The sequence below is a fragment of the Mycteria americana genome, chromosome Z, assembly GCF_035582795.1.
Source record: "Mycteria americana isolate JAX WOST 10 ecotype Jacksonville Zoo and Gardens chromosome Z, USCA_MyAme_1.0, whole genome shotgun sequence".
In the NCBI taxonomy this organism is placed as follows: domain Eukaryota; kingdom Metazoa; phylum Chordata; class Aves; order Ciconiiformes; family Ciconiidae; genus Mycteria; species Mycteria americana.
This window is the reverse complement of record NC_134396.1, coordinates 25,149,360-25,169,053: the sequence shown is the minus strand read 5'-3', so window position 1 is coordinate 25,169,053 and position 19,694 is coordinate 25,149,360. Positions and strand designations below refer to the sequence as shown.

The window sequence follows — 19,694 nt, the reverse complement described above, 5'->3', positions numbered from 1 at the left end:
AGTAATCTATCGCAACTGATATGAAGGCAACTGAAAGATTTGTTATGTTGTTTACAGCACATACGTAACATATGCAGCCAAGTTCCACTGCCTTTTTTTTTGTGTCTCCATGAGGTACATTTTTAAGAGACAGCACAGCTATACAAAGTATATATGGTTCTATTTGTGTTTTAATGAAATTAAAACAGTGGTTCTTTGCTATAATGAAAGCAGTTGAAGGAATGCATGATTGTGGTTGAAGTGTTAGCCGCTCTAAATCTCCATAATGCTCTGTACACATAGACTCAATGCTGACTTACAGTTCTATAAGTGAAAATGATATGGTGATCTCATTTGTCCTTTGTGGATTTTTTCCACCTGTCTCAAAACCATTGCATAATTTGAAAGAATCACAATGTCTTGTATAGTCTGGAAAGATACAAAAAAGCCAGAATGATCCTGACAGTAATAATAAAATATAAACCGTTCTATTGTCCTGCAAGTATTCAAAATATTCAAGTATATGATTAGTAGAGATTTTAGTGCTTTTATATGAATTTATATATGAATATGAATTTCATATGAATATATGATTAATATGAAGTTGTGCTGCCCAGTACTGACTTGCAAGTGGAAAAAAGGTAAATGAAGCTTGTCTCTGGACAGTTCCACTGATATGTAGACTTCTGGAGAAGGAAATAGAGATAAAAATACTTCCTGCAAGCTTGAAATCACACACCTTTACTTAAGAAGAAAGAACGCTAGGGTATTGTGCTACTGTGGTAGCAGTTTTAGATAGAATCAAAAGTAAAAAAGGGATTTCAACTGAATTTCTCCATAATAATTTTTAAGAAAAAGGGTAAAAACAGAAGAATCAGATTTAAATCTTCATTGTTTCACTAAAGAGAAGTTAATACATGTGTTAAGGTATTTACCAGAGAACAGATGGAATGTTTTTACAGCAAAACTTTTTTTTTTTTCCATAAAATCATAGGACTAGTAACTTCCAAATAATTCCTGCGACGATGTTGCTGTTTGGCTTCTTTGCATAGTCTTTGAAATCTTGCTGTATGCACCTTTCATGAATGCCACCAGGTGTTCATCATTTCAAGAACAGCAAGAAATCTGTTGAAGCATTTCTAAGAGGGGAGCCCAGCGGAATAATAACAGATTTAGCATTGTTACATTATGAGTCAATTAGAAAAAAAGAAAGAAAAAAAAACCCCAACAATAGTTGTATGTTAGAGCAAATATTGGACACCTGGAAAAGGTTTTTTATCGTAAACCTAAAATCATCTCAGTTCTGTTTTTGCAAATCAACTCTTTGCCGCTGTTTGCATTGCCATTTTATATTACATGTAGAATATCAACCAGTTTGCATTTTCATTCAGGAACTTACAGAGGACTAGTGAAGAAGGATTCTACTTCAAATTAAAGCATTAAATTTCCAGATTCCTGAATGAAAATACAGAGTGGTAGATATTCTTCATGTAACATATTTCTCCATGTTTTGCATCAGAAAATGATACTCTCAAATGATGGGAGTTCATTTTACCAGAACAGTCGCAGTCAGAACACACGTGGACTCTGCTTCTCTCTAGAGAAAGGGGAGCATACACAATTTTTTTTCTTTCCTTCCTTCTTTCTTTCTTTCTCTCTTTCTTTCTCTCGTTCTCTCTCTTCCTTCCTTCCTTTCTTCCTTCCTTCCTTTTCTTTCTTTTACTTTTCTTTCTTTCTGTCTTTCTTTCTCTTTCTCTCTCTTTCTTTCTCTTTCTTTCTTTCTTTCTTTCTTTCTTTCTTTCTTTCTTTCTTTCTTTCTTTCTTTCTTTCTTTCTTTCTTTCTTTCTTTCTTTCTTTTTCTTTCTCTTTCTCTCTTTCTTTCTCTCTCTCTCCCCCCCCCCCCCCTCCTCTCTTCCCCAGCTTGATTTGGACAGATTGACAGGAGTACTATAATTGCAGTGAAAGTCTTAATTTGATCAGAAGCATTCATACAGAATCTGAGCCTTGAATATGTAGGTGTGATCAAATGCATGAAGATTGTGTAGTGCAGCTCTTACAGAGATGAGAGGCAACAGAGCAGATTCTTACTTCCTAGAAAGTGAAAGGAATACGTGTCTTCTGGGATAGGTGTCTTCTGTACTCTGTCATACTGAAAGTACCCGAAGAATTCAGGTTATTTTTTATAAGCAATGCAGAGCTTTGCATATAAAATATGAAGTATTCAATGATGATAACTTGGCATGTTCATTCTTAATTACATGCTCAAGAGTTGGCTACTTTTTAATAAAGGTATAGCTAGCTAGCTTTTAAAATAGAGATAGTGTGATTTTTTTTAAGTTTCATGTTATATCTTATAATAGTTAACTATTCGGGTGCCCAGAATGATGATCTAGAGGATTAGTCTAGGGCAGAATGCAGTTATTTTCCCTCTGACATTACTATATTTAGATTCATTTTGCCATTGCAAATTGTAGCTGCTGTACCCACCTTGCATAGTTATTTTACCTTTGCAATGGATCAAATACTCTTTCAGAAATAAGCATCTCACGTTTAGAATAGAATGATTAAACACTCAGGCACCTTTATTTGTCAAGCTAACACTTCAATCTTATGTTTACATGTATTCGCCTTCTCCATGCAGGAAGAGGGCTGAATCTGATTCTAGGAAGAGCAGCATACCCAACAGCAAGGAGGTCCCCTCTCACCACCCCACAGACCCAGTGGAGCTGCGACGCCTTAATTTTCAAACTCCGGGTAAGAGACAATAATACCTCACTGAGAGCTCTGTGATCACAAACTGGCCAGTGGTGCTGTTACAGAAAAGAAAGATTGATTATTTAGAAAAATACATTTTGAATGCTTATGAGTTTTTGCATAATGTATTTCTTTGTTAGTTTTGGAAATAATTCTGTAATTTCTTTATTTAAAGAAAAATCCTGCATGAAACAAAGTTAAAGTTCTGTAAAGAAGACCCCAAAGTCACTTGTGTTGTATGGATGTGTTTTATGTGCTAAAATTCCAAGTTAAACCTAATAGTGATAGAAAAGATTATTGGGAAATATACATCCCTTTATTTATTAATTATATTCTTACAGCTACTTCTTTGTAAATAAGCTTCCTTCTTATCTACTGCATTATCAGGTAATCTATTGACATCATTGGGAATTCCACTACATTGCAAATGTACAATACAGAAAAGAAATACTAACTAGAGAAATGGTCTTGTCTATTAAAATCAGGCTATATATTAGGGTTAAGGAGGATATTAACTTGTCAGTAGTTCTGAAGGTAGAAACAGCACACTCCCAAATATTTTATTTACTTATTTTATTAAGAATTGTTTTCTAAAGCTGTTTTGTTTGATAGTCAAGAAACATCGGGAGAGAAACACTTAAAATAGTATTGATTTTTTTACCACCTTTTCATGAGTCGATTTTTTTTTTATTTAATTGGCTTTATTTTGATCATGATGTATTCTGGTAGACTTGTTTTCTATTACAGTATGATTGCACACCGTCCCGGTCTGATGCTAATTACTTACAGAATCTTCCTGAGCCTTGTGTTTGTCAAATTTATTACATTAAGTACAAAAAATAATGAATTCAAGCTCATAAAGGCAGGAAATTAAGTACTTGAGATGTTGAGAGATTAGCTGCAGAAGCTGACATACTAAATATTACAAAAGGGTTAACTGGACTTGCAAATCTCATTTCTGATCTTCTAAACAGTGGCTATATTAAGATACTGTTGCCCCAGCAGGAGTGGATCTGCAGAGCAATTAATTTGGGGCTAAAGACCCAACATCCACACTGCATGCATATGGCAGAGGTAGCAAGGCAAGAGTCTGGAGGTTTGAGTTTTACCCCAGCCTTGCTTTTTTAGTCTGTTCCAGTATACTGGATGCTCTTTAGCAGCTGGGGCAAATTAGGAGTGTTTCAGGAGTGCATCTTCTAGTTTAGCAATCTTGTTGACGTGTGCTGGGACCTCTCTACAATACAAACCTAAGTGCGGTAAATGGAAATGATTGAAAGTTTTGATTCACAGTTGTGCTTCTGAGACTGCAATATTAATGTAGACTAATCCTTACTGAGCAAAGGTTGCGTATGTTATTCAGCACTTTCATACAAAGTTTTAAAGGTTGTTACAGAGATAGAAGTATACGTACAAGTCTCTGAAACATGAAAAGAAAAATTACAGTTCTTACAGTTTAGCTTATGCCTAAGAGAAGTCATTATCTGTATACAGATATATACTGAGTAGAGTGGATGGCTTAATATCTAGGTATATAAGCATAATTTTCTGCTGTCCATGTATTTAGATGTGGAGTCTTACCTATCCATTTAGTATTCATCATAAATTAAAATAAAATGTGGGCACAAAAAAAATGCTGCCAAATCTTAACAACTTTACATATAAAATTAATTTATTGTCATTAATTGTAAATTTACATTTAGAATGTATAGTTATTAAGAAATTGAAGAATTCATGGCACTTGTAGACACTGTAATTCCACCTCATTGATCTGAAAAGAACTAGAGAGGAGTGGAAGTGTACCTTTCCTTACAGTGCTATAGTTTATCTGGGAAGTTTGCAGTTTTCTGTGAAGCTAGTTGAGCAGAACATCTGCAATCCATTTCCACTATGAGGTCTTTTTCTTTGCAGTAAACCTTTTCACAAAATGGAGGATTAAAATTATTATTAAAAATACAGTACAGAAATCAAATGACAATCTTTTTTCCTACTATTGTACCACCTAAGATCCCTAGGCACAGGTCAGGCCATTATGTTACTCAGCATGCAACCAAATATTAAGGAGAAAATTCCTACCCCAGGAGATTTGTCGTGCTGTGTAATACTGGCTAATTAACATGTTCTTAATATGTAATCTTAGCCCCAGTGAGTCAAGGTACAGTTCTTGTGCTAGTAAAAGCAGAACCTCACTTAACTCAAATTAACTTCAATTAGGGCTACTATTTCATTAAAATCCAGCTGAATTTAACTTAGATATTTAGATCCTGCTGGAATGTTTATCCAACTCCACACATGTTAAATAACATGGAAGACAAAGCTTTTCAAGATAAATGTAGACAAACTACAGAAAGGCTGTACATTCAGGAAACCAGTTTTGTTGGTTTTGTTGTTCTTTCACTCTCAGATGTGTGGTAGCAGAAGTAGGCAGTAGGGTACTGCTGGGACAAAGCAGATAGCTGAGCGAAGGGATTGGGGCTGATGTGGTTATGTGTTGGGTTTCTTTTACTGAGACATCTGCAGTTACCCTCATACAATGGCCTTATCTACTCTGTAAGATGTTACCATTTCTGAACATTGCCTACAGATAAATAAATGACAGAGCGGTGAATGTACTTTAATAATCAGTGTATGCCAAGTCAGTACAACTCCATCAGGACAGATGATTTGACAACATTGTTATTATAATTATTTATTTATTTAGATCATGAAAGCATCCACAATTTGCTTGGAGCTTTCCAGGCACACCACTTGCTTCCAGTGGGAGGGGAAAAAAACAAGTTTATAATGAATCCATAATGTGAAGAAGTGTTAGAGAAGAAAATTTTAAATTACAATGACTTATCCAGATTGCCAGTTTTCACTGGGAGAGGTGAATGAGACACTCCTATAAAATTCTGGGTTGTCATAAACTTTAATACTTTAAAAGATTTCTAAACAGCCTCTTTCCAAAAATGCTAGCAATCATATATTTTGTGTAAGGAAAGGTCTGATCAGATATAACTATCAAAATAATTTGAAAGTGAAATTTACCTTTCTGTGTTAAATTTGAATTTTTAACCACAACAGGCATAACTTTTTGAAAGAAATTATGAGAAAGCACTGCTTTATCTTTGGTGATATTTAGGCAATGATTTAGGCATAATTATGTTGTTCTTGTCCTAAAATTGTCAATTCAGCATGAAGATGCCATAAAAAAACATAGTCTAAACTACCAGAACAGCAAATGTCTTGCTTTCCTTTCACCTTTTCTTGTCCTGTCAATACAGAACTTAATTCTTCACTAATCTATTACTTACCTAAACGGTTTCCTATCTTACCTGGTCCAGGAAGGATCAAATTCATCTCTGGCTTCACTCCTCACTGGATGGAGTAACTCCATAGATAAATTTGACATTTTGTCTTGACATTTGGAATAGCCCACAGTTCTACATCTGAGAACAAGATCCCATGTCCATATGTGTTATCCAAAAATGTATATTTGTTAGATAAGCCCATATGCCAGTGAGTGGGTCACAGTATTGCCAAGTTTTCTTTGAGTAAACTTGAAAATACCCAATCTCTCAGTAGCATACAGGATTTAATTTATAAGTCTGTAATTCTTCCGGAACTAGAGTAGCTGAGGAAAAGTCAGTCACATTCTTCCCGTTCTACAAGTTTCCTAAGAAACACAGGATTAAAATCATTAACCTGGTGCGCAAATTTTAGAAGTCTCTATGCCACATGGGAGAGTAAAGGTAAGGAAGGGGTGATAATTAAGCCCTCACAAAAGGCTTCATCAAATGAGGAAGCCCGGTTTTGCATAGGGGAAAATAACTGATGTTAAGTGGTTTGAGTGGGTTATGAGAGCCCCAAGGCTCAGGCAAAGACTTCAATCTGCCAATCAGCCAAAGAACTCAATTGAGTCATGCCTCAGAAATGACTGGGTTTTTTCCTCATTTAAGTATAAAATGTGTCACACTTATAAGTAATTTGTGTAATTGGGTGCCAATTAAACAATTATCTCATTATCTCTTACGAACTAAATAAGATGCTTTGAAATACAAGAAAAATAAATAGAATTATTACAGCTCTGAATGAAAGACTCTGCTTTTTATTAGATAAGTAAGTAAGTGCTCACAAAACACTTACTCCCTGAGTTCCTAAGGAATTTCCACTAACTTATTTCCAAGATAAGGGAGAAAAAGGGTAAAACGGGTCCAGAGGAAAAAGGTGCAAACAACAAAAGTGGAAAAAGTGATGTCTGGATTTAGTCACCTGCTTTGCAAGATAGCAGGAAATTTCTTCCCTTAGTTTATCCACACAATTTCTGTTTATGAGAGTCATGACAATGCTGAAGGAAGTACTGTGGTTTGTCTCCATGGCAAAACCAAACTGGAATAGCTTTCTCACAGTGAGCGATCCTTCATATAGCTCTTCATGTGAACTTGACTTACACGAAGGATTTAGGCACCTAAAAGAGGTATAGGCTTCAAAGTGCAAATGGCACTTCTCTGATATCGCACTTGGTTGCTTTCAAACCTAGAGGCAATCAAAATCTGCTTAGCTGGGAGATGGAGTTGAAAGTTCTGCTCCTCACAAGAGTAATTTTTTTTTTTTCTGGATTTTAGCCAATAGTTTTGCAACCTGTTACTGTATTGAACAATTTTAGATCAGGGTCTGAAAACTAGGTTTCCCCTTTTCTCAGTGTAGACACCTCTTCTGCCTCAGAGCTGGGGCTTCTGCCATGAGTCTCCAGAGCCCCTACAGCTGCTTGGTAGAGCTAAGTCTTTGATACAGAACAAAAATTACTTTCATTCCAGAATAATTAATCTAGTTTTGAAGAACTTAAATTCTTCTGGAATAAAAGTGACTTCATTTTGCAATATTATATCCACATTGGTAACTATTTTAGAATACCTGTTACAGAACAACATATTTCTCTAGAGCTAATCTTGTAAATTTAGCTTTGTACACAAGATGTAAGATCACTCTCTGGCTTAGTTCTAACTGTATGAAAAAGAAACTTTAAAGTAACAGTAATTTTTTTGTCAAATATACTAAAGGCATCCTTGCTAAATTTTCTTGAATGCCAAATTCCTACTGAATCAGGTTCATCCTTCATTTTTTCCATTTTCCACATCCAAATTTTAAATAGGTATTTCTTTCTATCTTTTTCATAAGGGTAAGTATGAGTAACAATAGCCACTGTTTCTGATTCCTTCTTTTTTCTATAAAGGGGCAACATCTTAATCAACATAGATTGGTGTGTGGGAGGGTATTCTATGTTATTAAATAAAAATGAGGATGTAATAAATCAGTTTTTTTAATCACAGGGTATTAATTCAATGTGGACCTGAAATACAACTCATTTCATAAAGAAATTTCTGTGAAAATAATGTGTCACATTTTCAGTTCATCTAGATTGTAGCCTGTATGCTAGCAGCTATGCACTTTGTTTAATTTCTAACTTCCTTCTCGTTTATTGTGGGTGTGTCAACCTAGAGGTCCAAATTCGTAAATAATTGTGTGTTTCTTAAATGTTTTTAAAAGCCCTTATCCTAAAACCCCGACAACAAACAAAATCATAATTTAACACACTAACGACAAGGCCAAAACACCCACTTGTTTCAGTGGGGTAAAGGAGTATACTTAACAGGTTTAATGTCTGTTAATGTGCAGATGAATTCTGACCTTGGTTTCTCAGTTTTTCATTGAAATTGTGGCACATATGGTATCCCATGTTCCTTAGTCATGTATTTACCACAGATTAACCAAAGATAATTCTACACTGTAATTAAACTATACATTGTCATTTAATTCATGTGGAGGTGTTACTACTAGGCTGCATAAGATCAATCACGTTTTGCAATCTTCTACCAAATCTGAAATTAAAAGCTTCTTATGGATACAATTTCAGCTGTGTTTTGCATGTGGTGGTTTGGGTTGTTTTTTTTTTCTGTTTAAGTTTTAAAGTGTTTTTGTGTCTTTATTTTCTTACTTTAAAGAAAGTTTGAAAGCATGTTTTCAGCATGGTGTTTCTTTTGACTTTCTAGCATGTCAAAGGATCTGTTGTAATTTAGCTGTATTTTGTCTTTAATTTTTTGTGTTTTCATAGCATATGTTGATTGATGTGGAGGTGTGTCAGCAAATAAGTGTATTTTCTTATTTGTAGCCACAGAAATAAGTGTGTTTAGTGTATTTTGGGTGGGTTTTGTGAGTCAACTTCTACACCTGCTGTTCACATGCAACTCACAATTAAGCTCAGTAGGAGCCTCATGCTTTTGCATGAGATATGATAAGATCTTAAAATGTTCATTCATAGCATATTCTGTTATGATGCTTGTTATGATTCATAGACTGATTACATAACAAAAGCCCTTCAGCAGTTCTTTTAAAAAGTAGCTACTTTTATCATCTCAGTAGAGCACATTTTATATAGTTAAAAGATGAAAATATATCAAATGCAATTCCTTCACTTCATAAGTTAGCTGCAAAAGTATTATTTAAAGAAAGTTAATGCGTCAAAGTGTAAGTGCCTAAAATGAGTTGTGGAGAAAGGAGGTATATGCAGTCAAAATTTACCAGTTTCTGAAGTTGGAAGTAGTTCCTTTTTTTCCTTAGAAAAGAAAGTTTATGTCAAGTTCCATTTTGCACAGGGTGTTTAATATGAAATCTCCCCTTAGGAATGTCAAGTGGGATACAGAGGAGCATATAAACAAAAACAGTTTAAAAAAGAATAGATGTTCAGTATCTTTAAAAAAAAAATCCTGCACAGTAAGCTAATTATTTAGATCTGTGTTCATGATGCTGGTGATTTAGTCAGGTTCATCATGTAATGAGCGAGTCTCATTCTCTTTGGGTTTATGTCCTTTATATTTACAGTAGGGTAACTGGACCTTTAGACATCTTCTTAGTTGAGTTTCCAGACGCTGTTTTGTGCATGTCTGAACTGCCTGTATGTACGAGATTGATTGATTATGATGGTCTACTGCTGTTACTAATTTGTTTCCCATTTCCGATTGGCTTTTACTTTTTACAGCTTTGAGCAGTAATTCAGTCCCCTACGCCTCCCTGATTGGCTCTGTGTCCTCCCTCTCTAGCCAAACTACCACTCAGTCCTTATATGATAATAACTCTCTCCCACGATTCGCTCGAAAAGGTCTAAACATCTTTGTCTCTATTATTTTCTCTGTTCAAGCACTGTTTTAGATGTACATCAGTCCACCTCCATTTCTGGATCAATCTGGAGTTCTCTTGTGTCTTTCCACTCACATATTTTCCATAGGGGTGCTTGATCTGGATCAATCAGTGTAATTTTTAGATGACTGTCACCCACATTCATTTTGAGAATAGCCAAGTTCTATTAAGTGAAATTTCTAAGAAAATGGTAGACAACCAGAACTGATTCAAATAAATTTGTACTTACAGACTAATTTGTTAATTGAAATTTATAAGAAATCTTCCCATTATATCTGAATATTCTGCTTTGTTAGTTGACTGACAGCTTGCCTTAATATCTACTTTAAATAATGTTTCACCATCACAGATGTGCTATGAAGGTAATATATATGTACAGGGTCAGAAAAATTAGGGCCAGTGCTGCTGGACATTATTTCAGACTCTAGTATGATGCCTGAAATGTCAAATAATCAAAAAGAAAACAAGGCTCTAAAAAAGAGAAAAAAGAAAAACATGCTATAGTGTGACTGTGTTGTAACCACATGGTCATTTTCAGCTACGTTTACAGGAAATGCAAGTTAACTGTCTTAGGCATGCTCTTGAAATTCACGGTGACAAAGCAAACTGCATTGTGCAACATGGCTTCCAGCTTGAGCCCCCTTGAGTCATCACTGTTTTCACTTTGTAATTTCAAGAGATCCTGGGGTTCACTAGCTTAATTTTTCTAGCCAGCTCTGATTTCTTCCCACAAGCAATTGAAAACTCACTTTCATTTTAGGTGTGATAATATAAAGCATGAAGAGAAGAATGTAAGCATTTTGGAGAAGGGTCATGAAGACTAATAGCGTGAAACAAACGTGTTCACAAATTTTTGCCTGGCAAATCTTCAGCTGGCAGATTGTTCTAGTTGACCCCACATCTTTTCTGTCTTTCTTTTGCCTTGCTGTCCCTATACTGCCTTCCACACCCATCTCTATCTCTGATTCCCAGCTATTCTTCTTTTTCACTCAGTATCTTCATCATGGACAAAGATGTTTACACCTGAAGTAGATTGTAGGTACTTTTGGGGGTTGATAAATGGGGTTTCAGATTAAGCATATTTTAAGGTACTAGTGCAGTCAGTATGTGTGTCCAGCCAAACTGTACAACCCCTGCCTCTACAATCTGCTACTAGTGAAAACATTTTTGAAGTTCTAATTGTCTGATGTCCAATGTTGTCTTCAGTGACTGTTGTCTAAAAGCAATGGTGCATGTTATTCTAGTCATTCATAGTTGCATGTGAATGTCAGTCACCTCAAAATTTCATAAAATATTTAAGTATTTCTAATTTAGTCAGAATATGTAGTCAGTCTTCTGGACCTTGATGCATTATTATTAATCCTCAAGCTATCCATTTCATTTTTTATACTTTATTTTATAAGTCAGTTTTATGTTGGTTTGAGGTTTCTTTGGTTTTTACCATTTCCTTTGCAGGTTCAGCTGTCTCCGGTTACCTCGGTAACCTTCATTCTTCAAGTTCATTTTTCTTGATTATGCATAAGTCACTTTGTTTTCTGTCAAAACACTATTCTTTCCCCTTTAGGGCTCTTTCAGTGTCTGTTTCTCAGCTCACCTTTCCTCATCTAGTTCAATGGATTTTCCATTTCACGCAGTGCAGGAGAAGGAGTTTGAAATTACATTAAGAGTCATTACTCAAAGCAGAGGTCGACATCAGGTCTAACTGTCTCATTTTTCCATGCCTAGCTAACCTCATTGACTCATATCACAGTAACTCTTTCCTCTACACTAGGAATGTTAGCTTTGGGAATATGCTTGGTGACTTCTTTTAATTTGGCTTCAGAGCTCATCTATCCAGAGCATGTCCTGCTTTGAGTAACCAAACTATTTGCCTGCTTTTCTCACATATGACATCTTTACTACTTACACATTTCTAGCCATTCTAACTACTGCATTTTCTAAATTTTAGAGTGATGCCATCACTGTAGTTTAGTTTAAATTCTGTTCTTCCTTCTTGTTCAACAGGTATGGCCAGTCATCCCCCAATACCTATCTTGGAACTTGCAGATCACATTGAAAGATTGAAAGCAAATGACAATTTGAAGTTCTCACAGGAGTATGAGGTAATTTTCCCCACTTTCTCATTATTCAAATTGTTTAAAATGTCATGGTGTCTGTTTCTCTAGACTTTTCTCTGATATGTACCCACCCTGATGGTGCCAGTTTTGTATGATATTAAAACCATGATAAAAAAAGTTCTTTGTGTAAAATGACTGTCTTGGTGAGGTGGCAATCTTTGCTTGTAACAATCTATTCTCTTTTTATAAGGATACATGTCAGGGTAGATTCCATGGGCACATACTTGAAGTAGTGTGTGAATGATACAGCACTTACTCTTTTTAATATACACAAATATCATATACTCTGCAGTTAAAAGATCCTTAGATTATTTTAAAAATCTCCTGTGTAATGTTGACAGGACACATATAGTACAAGCTCCAAGGAAGTTACAGTCCAATGTGTTAATTTTGCATGGATTAAAAGAATTTGCAATTGCCTGGTGTCTTTCCTAATATAACAGTTTCAAGACATTGTATTTTCCTCCTGTCAATAATACTACATTGATAATCTGTGAATGATGGTCTATAAGAGCATGAAAGAATTTCACTGGAAGAGAGTAATCATTTACAAGCCACCTTGTCAGTAATCCATGGAGTATTCCTCCCCAGACATGCATTGGTACTGTGGAGAGTAACAGCCTCTCATGTCAGTAATTTGTGGCTAAAGGGACTTAGATAGCCATCCATTAAACACAGTAAATTATAGCTTTCTTCAATGCCAATATGGTGTATGTCAAAAATCTGAGGATAAAGTATGCACTGAACCATCAAAAAAAGAATGCTTCTTTAGAGGAGCTATAAGCAGTCATGTCAGTGATCCAAGGATTAACAGCTCCCAGAGGGATCACTGACACGGTATTTTCTTTGTAGTCTGTTGTGTCACTAATCCTTGCTTAAAACTCCTCAAGACTTTGTTAGCATGGTGGAGTAAAAACCCATGTTACTCTAATTTTTTTAGGGACTGCACATTCATTGTATTTGAAGGTTTGTACGAACACTGACAGTACAATAAAAAACACTGAAGAAGACTTTCACATGTTGGTTCCATAGTAACAGGTGACTGCATGGGACAGATCCTCTAAATGCCCAACGTATTTAAAAAGTCTTGACAGAAAATGTTAAAAATGAATACTAACTACTATGACAGAGAACTAAAATTGCTTATTATTTAATTGAACACACTGTTCAGAAAGACCTTAAGACTGCTCTAAAAAATAATCTTATTAGATGTCAAAAGGAAAATATAGTCCCAACAATTCATGGAAATGAATTCGTTTGAAAAGCATATCAGGATTGCTGTTTACTGTTGCAATCACAAAAAATGTCGGAGTATCTTCTCACATTTCTGTGTGTAAATCCTGTGTTCTTAAGAACAAAGATGTATCATATAAAGTATCAGACAGGGAAATTTATGTAACAGAACGTTCACCATAAAAAAAGCTAACATTTGGTACGAATTTGACAATCATTTCCTGTTGTACTATGGACAAATTCCTTGGAATATCTGTATAGGAAATCCCATTTAATAAATAAAAAATGTAATTACAAGTCATATAATCTAGTATAACTTCCATAAAAATAGACAATACACCTTTACTGTGTCTTGAGCATGTGGAGATGACATGATTCTTCTTATGCTGTAATATAACTTAAAAGTTTTGGTGTTTTAAATTTCCTTTATTATTTAAATCATTAAAATCATCTTGAGAATGTAATCTTAAGCATTTATAACCAGCATTGTGACGATACATTAAATCATTAAATTCTTAGTATCTGTGCCTCCAGATCTTTTTACCAGACTGTGTAAACAGCCCAGCTTTCACTTTTTTTTTTTTCTTTAACAAAACATATGATCTGGGTCAGGCATTCAAGACGAAAATGTGGGCAACTGTAGGTCAGCATCAAGCTTCATCCACATTGCTTTGCCCGAGGGGGTTCAACATTTATCTTTGAAATCCCAGCTTTAGAGATACCACTTCCTTTCCATCTAGTCCAAGATTCATCCATTTTGAAACAGAATTAGTGAAAAGCACTGCTATTTGATTTCATGGTGTAGTCTAGGCAGTGGACTAAGGCTGCAGTTTGATGATCACTGTAAGTCATCTCCCTGTCTTGGCTGTGCATTCCTGTTGCCTCTCTTGTGCCAATCCTGGCACTAGTGCATGTGCAGCTGTTCAAGGATTATCTCAGGAAATAGATTCAGCTGAAAACTAATTGTTTTATTTTTCTTTGCTGTTTTCAGTTGGATCAATTCCCTGAACTAGCTCACCACATGGCTGCATGAGCTGTAGTGCCAGCACAAGGGAGCTGGTGGGAACATTTGTGGTCGGGGACCGGGACCTTCTCTTTCAGCAGCAGTCCTCACTAATGTCCCCTAAAAGCAGCTATCCGATTCCGAGACAGAAATGGGTACAGATGGTAACAGTTCGGTTATTATCACTTCAGATTATGTTTGAACTGGTGACACAGAAGGAAAAAGATATATTTTTAATCTTCAAGAGTTAAAGGTGTAACATGCAACAGGAAGCCACTGACCTTTATTGATAGTAATAAAGTCTTCCAGTTAATTCCCATTTGGGGAAGCAAACATTTTTTATCAGTTACCGCTGATGAAATATTTTTTTTCATAATGCCCTTTCCTCCTTGGCATTCCATTATTTTATTTTACTTTTTATGGAATTTCTTACATTGTATGGAGGAAATTCTTCAAAAATAGGCTGACAGTATACAACAACTGTTATGACAACTTTGTGATACCATAAAATAATATATATATATACAGTTTCCTGATGAACACTGACTTCTCATCCAGCTTGTAGAATTTCTTTCGGGAGGTTAGCTCCATTTCAAAAGGATATTTTGATTTTTTTTTAGCACACCCTACCTTAGTTGCAGCTTCAAAAGAATTACTTGCTTCACAACTCAATCACATCTTTTCATATTATATGCACCCTTTTCAGCTCTTCAGAAGTATTTGAATACTTGCTGCTGTTCTATCCTTGCTCCTATTCTATCCACTGCATTTTGGTCAGAATTTGTAATCAAAATTGCATAGAAGTTTGGTTTCTCCTTTTGGAAGAGTACCGCTTCCTTGCCTGTTCCCACTTTCTCTTCAGACAGACAGAAACCTCCCCATCTCTTCACTACTTCCAAAAGAGAGAAAAAATTATCTCACAGAAGGTGCACATCTACATGCTGTCTCCTCTGCTGATTTGTACCCTCTGGCATCATTTTCTAATGAAATGCCCTAACTTCCTTGCACCCTCCCAGGGAAAGTGAAGGAACTTCTTTGTAGACCTGGACCATGAGAGAAGCCAGGATTGCTTTCTTCAAATAATCCCAAATGCAACCCACTATTCTCCATTCACCTGGCACAAAGCTTCCCAAACGGAGCGGGGGTTGGTGTTTTTTATTTTTTATGATAATATGTTCCTTTTTGTGCTGCATGAAATCTAGTTGAGAAAGAATCTGAAATTACCATTAAAGAAATAATAAGTCCAAACTACATCCGTCTGCACTCTGGTTCTGAAAGGAATGCCCAGGGTAATGTGGCAAGTTGGGAGAGTAGGTATCGCAAAAAAATAAGTAGCAATATGCATAGTATAAACAATATATTCTCAGGGGAAAAAGGAAAAAAAAAAGAACCCCTTCACTGCTATGATGTGATAAAAGGAGTGTATTCTCCAGTGTAGACTGTCTTCCAGCTGTGTAATGTTTTTGAAGCTTTAATGTCGATTGGAGGAGTTCCTACTACGACAAGTCTTCAGAAACTTTTTCATAGTGTCTTCTTCAGGGCTTCTTCTACCCCAGCTCTTACAGGAGATGATCGTGAGAACAGTGGAGACTTCTGTCATTATACTTTTCTCACAACTTTACCTTGAATACCAGATTTCATGGCAGAACAGGTGCCAAGCCTTGAAGATTATGACTATTGCAAGATTTAAATAAACTTGTAATTCACCTGTTGGATAAACTGGTTTTGTAGTTTTAGCATAGATAGTGCTATGTCCTCTTCTCCATAAAGTTCATTTCTACTTCAAAATAAATTTTTCATAATCCTTCATTAATTATTATTAGCTTGCAATCCCCAAGCCTTAGCAGACTGTTGGCTTACCTTGTTAACATGACATATCCTTTATGTGACATAGTTCTTTAGTGTTCCCTAATTTAAAGACGAAGTTTTGACCCCAACTGATTATTATTAAGCTTTTGCTGACTTTGGCAATTTCAGTAGGATTTTTATGTAATGCAAGGCTCCATATGGACTTGACAGCTGCTAAGCAGAAAGCCATATTCATAAGAAACTGACCTTTATATCGTACCTTCTTCTTAACTCAGGCTTCAGAACTTAACAATAAAAAGTGGTCATGGAGACAGACTGAATCAGAACAGTAATGTTCTGCCTACTTTATGCAATACACTAGATGTATTTGTAAAGTCAATTCCTCCTATAACATAGAACAGAAAATCTATTCCTCCAAAGCAGATTCCTGGGTCTTGTGTAAAATAGTTCCACATTTATTATCCAAGATCTGTAGTCATAGCTTTACACCCTTAAGGAAGTAGATTCAGATTCATACCATTTTTGTGTGAGAACCTGTCACTGCAACACAAAAATTACACTATGTGTTATAGTGTTAACACTATGTGTTATTGTATGATTTACTGTGTATGTGTGTGTGTGCACTGGTTAACTAATGTTACAAGAAATTGTATGTATGTTATTCTAATGTTTTTCCTCATCAGGCTTCTTTCTGTAAATTACAGCCAGTCTTTTGCTTTAACACTGAGTATTGGAAAAGATGAAGATGCATTTTGACTCTGTGCCACACTGCTGTATTATTACAAGTTTTATTGTAGCTTTTCAGTATCAGTGGGTAGGATTTGTGATGAGAAGACAATTTACTAAATATAGTACATTTATCTTTTTGTACCTCAAGCTGCAACAAGATTAACACTGGACACTAAAACACAATAAATTTTATATAGTAGAAGCACATATAAAACTTATTATTGATCTAAAACACTTTAAAAGTCCATGAAAAACAGATAACTTACTGAATGAATCTGTACCAAAGAAACAGCTGCACTTAACTGCCATTTCATTACAGATAATAGTGACTCATATGCAAAAATCAATTTCTTCTCAGCAAAAATTTGTTTTCTATTCTTCATCTCTACAATAGTTTCCTCTTTCTAATAACAAACATCATTTATTGGTATTCTGTAACTTTACTTTCTTAGAATGTGCTCCATTTATTGAGAAACAATTAGTGTAGTCAGTGAACGATGAAAAGTTGTTTGTCTTCTTATTAGTAGCACATATGCTGTTGCATTCGCCTAGGTTCTTTGGTGCTTAGTTCCACCTAGGATAGTATCCGAGCCAGCATGATAGTTATGATACAGAATTTTAAAGACATAATGCAGGAATCTGAAGTGGCACTAGTCAAGATTTATAGCAGTGTATTACCTCCTTCCTTTGTGCTGTGAATGCTTCCTAGGGATAACAGCATTTGTTTATGCTTATATAATTAAAAGAATATTCAGATAAAAGAAAGCTCGTGTTACCATATTAGGATGCTAGGTTTAGGTCTGATACCTAATGCTATTTTGCCAAGGAAGTCCACAGAGACAGTTTAAATAGTCAAATACTGTAATAAATGTGAGTTTTATTTTGCCAGCTGAAAACAGTGATATGTGTAGGAAGAGAAAAGTAGTCCACTTCTTATAGCAAGAAAAATTATTCAAGGACAGACTATGTAGGTCATTATAGGTAAAACTGAGGTTTTGGGGGGCTTTTTAGAAAGATTCATTTGGAATATTTTTAGGGGGTTTATGGAGAGAAATAGAGGAATCAGTGAAGAATTTCACTCCTTTACTCCTGTCTTAAAAAAATAAATGTTGACAGTGCTTTAAAAATACGTTGAAAATTTAAAGCAGCACCAGTGTCTCATATGAGACAATTACAAAGTTTAGTGTTTAAGAACTGCTGTTTTTCATGTACTATATTAAAAAAACCCAACAGGATGCTTTAATCACAAAAATATTTAAATTAAGCAAGGTTTTTCATTACTCAGGTATTCTGCTCCTGATATTTATTTCCTACCTGAAGTTGAGTGTAATCCTCTGTTTTCAACACAAAATTATTTCCAACACAAGTGGTTATGATATCACGGACAAAGGATTTTAGTTGCAGATGGGGAATAAACAGATTACACTTAAGATTGGGGGCAAAGAAATACAAAATAGTAGGATTGATTCATAAAAACTTAGGTTTTCTAAAGCTTTTTGTGTAATGGACACTCTCCTTCAAAGATGTTTTCAAATAATGGTTATTCTCCTCATTAAGTATACTTTAGTTATATGCATATATAGCTTGTTTGATTCCATTGGAATCAGGTTTTACATGATCTCATTTGGTCATAAGAATATTAGCTTGATATTGGAGAGGAAATATCTTTGTTCTTGAGAGGAGTTTGGCAAAAGCCTTAGTTGTATTTCCAGCTACTCTTGAACAGTTGAGTCACTTTCCTTCGAGAGTCAACAGTAAATGTCTCATCTGTGCGTTTTTAACTGTTCTTAGGACCAGGATACAAACTTATATTTGAGTTCCAAAGAAGATTTAGCAATGCAAAAAATGTGGGTTTGTCCCCCCATATCTCTTGAAAATGGCAGCCTTTACAGTGCAATGTGAAAAACTCTGCCTTAATAAGAAAACGTAATTCCACTTGGCACATTGCCATGATCGTGTATTAATGTTCATGCATCTAGCATTCACGTTTTGGTAATGCAGTATGTAATTCACATTCTATTAGCAAGTTTCCTACATAATACAATAGCATCCTATTATAGATTCATCAGCTATGATACAAAATTCTCATTGCAATTGCTGACATTGGTAAAAGAGGGTCAAATTTTTCATTTTTATGGGTAGCTGACCACTTTCTCCAGTTGTGCAGAGTCTATTTGCATTGACATCCTCACAAATTTGTCTTTTTCATTCTTCTTTCTCTACCTGGTCTTAGGTTTTTCTGTGACCCAGTGCTTTTTGATTATTTAATTTGAGCCTCAAACACAGCACCTACAGTGCTGGGAAATTCTTTACAGGACGTGCTTCCTTCCCCTTCTGGGCTTGCAAAACCTACACAGTAACTCACAATCCCCACGACACACAAAGACTCAGACCTGCTGGCTCTTAATTTGCTGGCATAGTGCCCCTTAGTAGAGCACTGTTCTAGGGCAGGCAGGCATATGTCAGCTTACACCAGGAAGGGTGGCATTTTGTCATACTCATTCCTTCCCCAGTACTGTACCAGGATATACTCCTGGAAGGCTCACGATCACAGCAGGGAACATTTACCTTCTGTTTAAGTAGTGTAGAGGAAAACTTCACAATGAGCAGGTACAGAGTTTATGGGAGAGGGGTTGTTTGAAATTCTTCTGGAAACACATTTTGGTTACCATGATTCATAGTCAAAGAACTATTTTATGGATGGTGCGTTGTACTAGTAAATATTGCTCAAGTCTTTTCCCAGTAACAGATCAGACTTTTTTTCAGCAGCCAACCATTTAGAACACAATAGCTGAAAGATTAGTCAAAGCATGGGAGGGTAATAACAGTATTACAGATACCTTTATTTCTTTTGCACAAAGCACCCATACTACACAGTTATGCTATGAAGAAATCCA

General features: G+C 35.5%; 1 protein-coding gene across 4 annotated transcripts in view; it reads left to right on the top strand.

Moving 5' to 3' along the window:
- The window catches only part of PTPRD (protein tyrosine phosphatase receptor type D), a 386,895-nt gene that overhangs the window by 297,542 nt on the left and 69,659 nt on the right, over positions 1-19,694 (top strand). For all 4 annotated transcript variants that reach the window (XM_075526932.1, XM_075526931.1, XM_075526929.1 and 1 more), the window contains 2 exons: positions 2,621-2,733; positions 11,911-12,008. In XM_075526932.1, the coding sequence (XP_075383047.1) occupies positions 2,621-2,733; positions 11,911-12,008 (211 nt within the window). The remainder of the gene's footprint in view (positions 1-2,620; positions 2,734-11,910; positions 12,009-19,694) is intronic.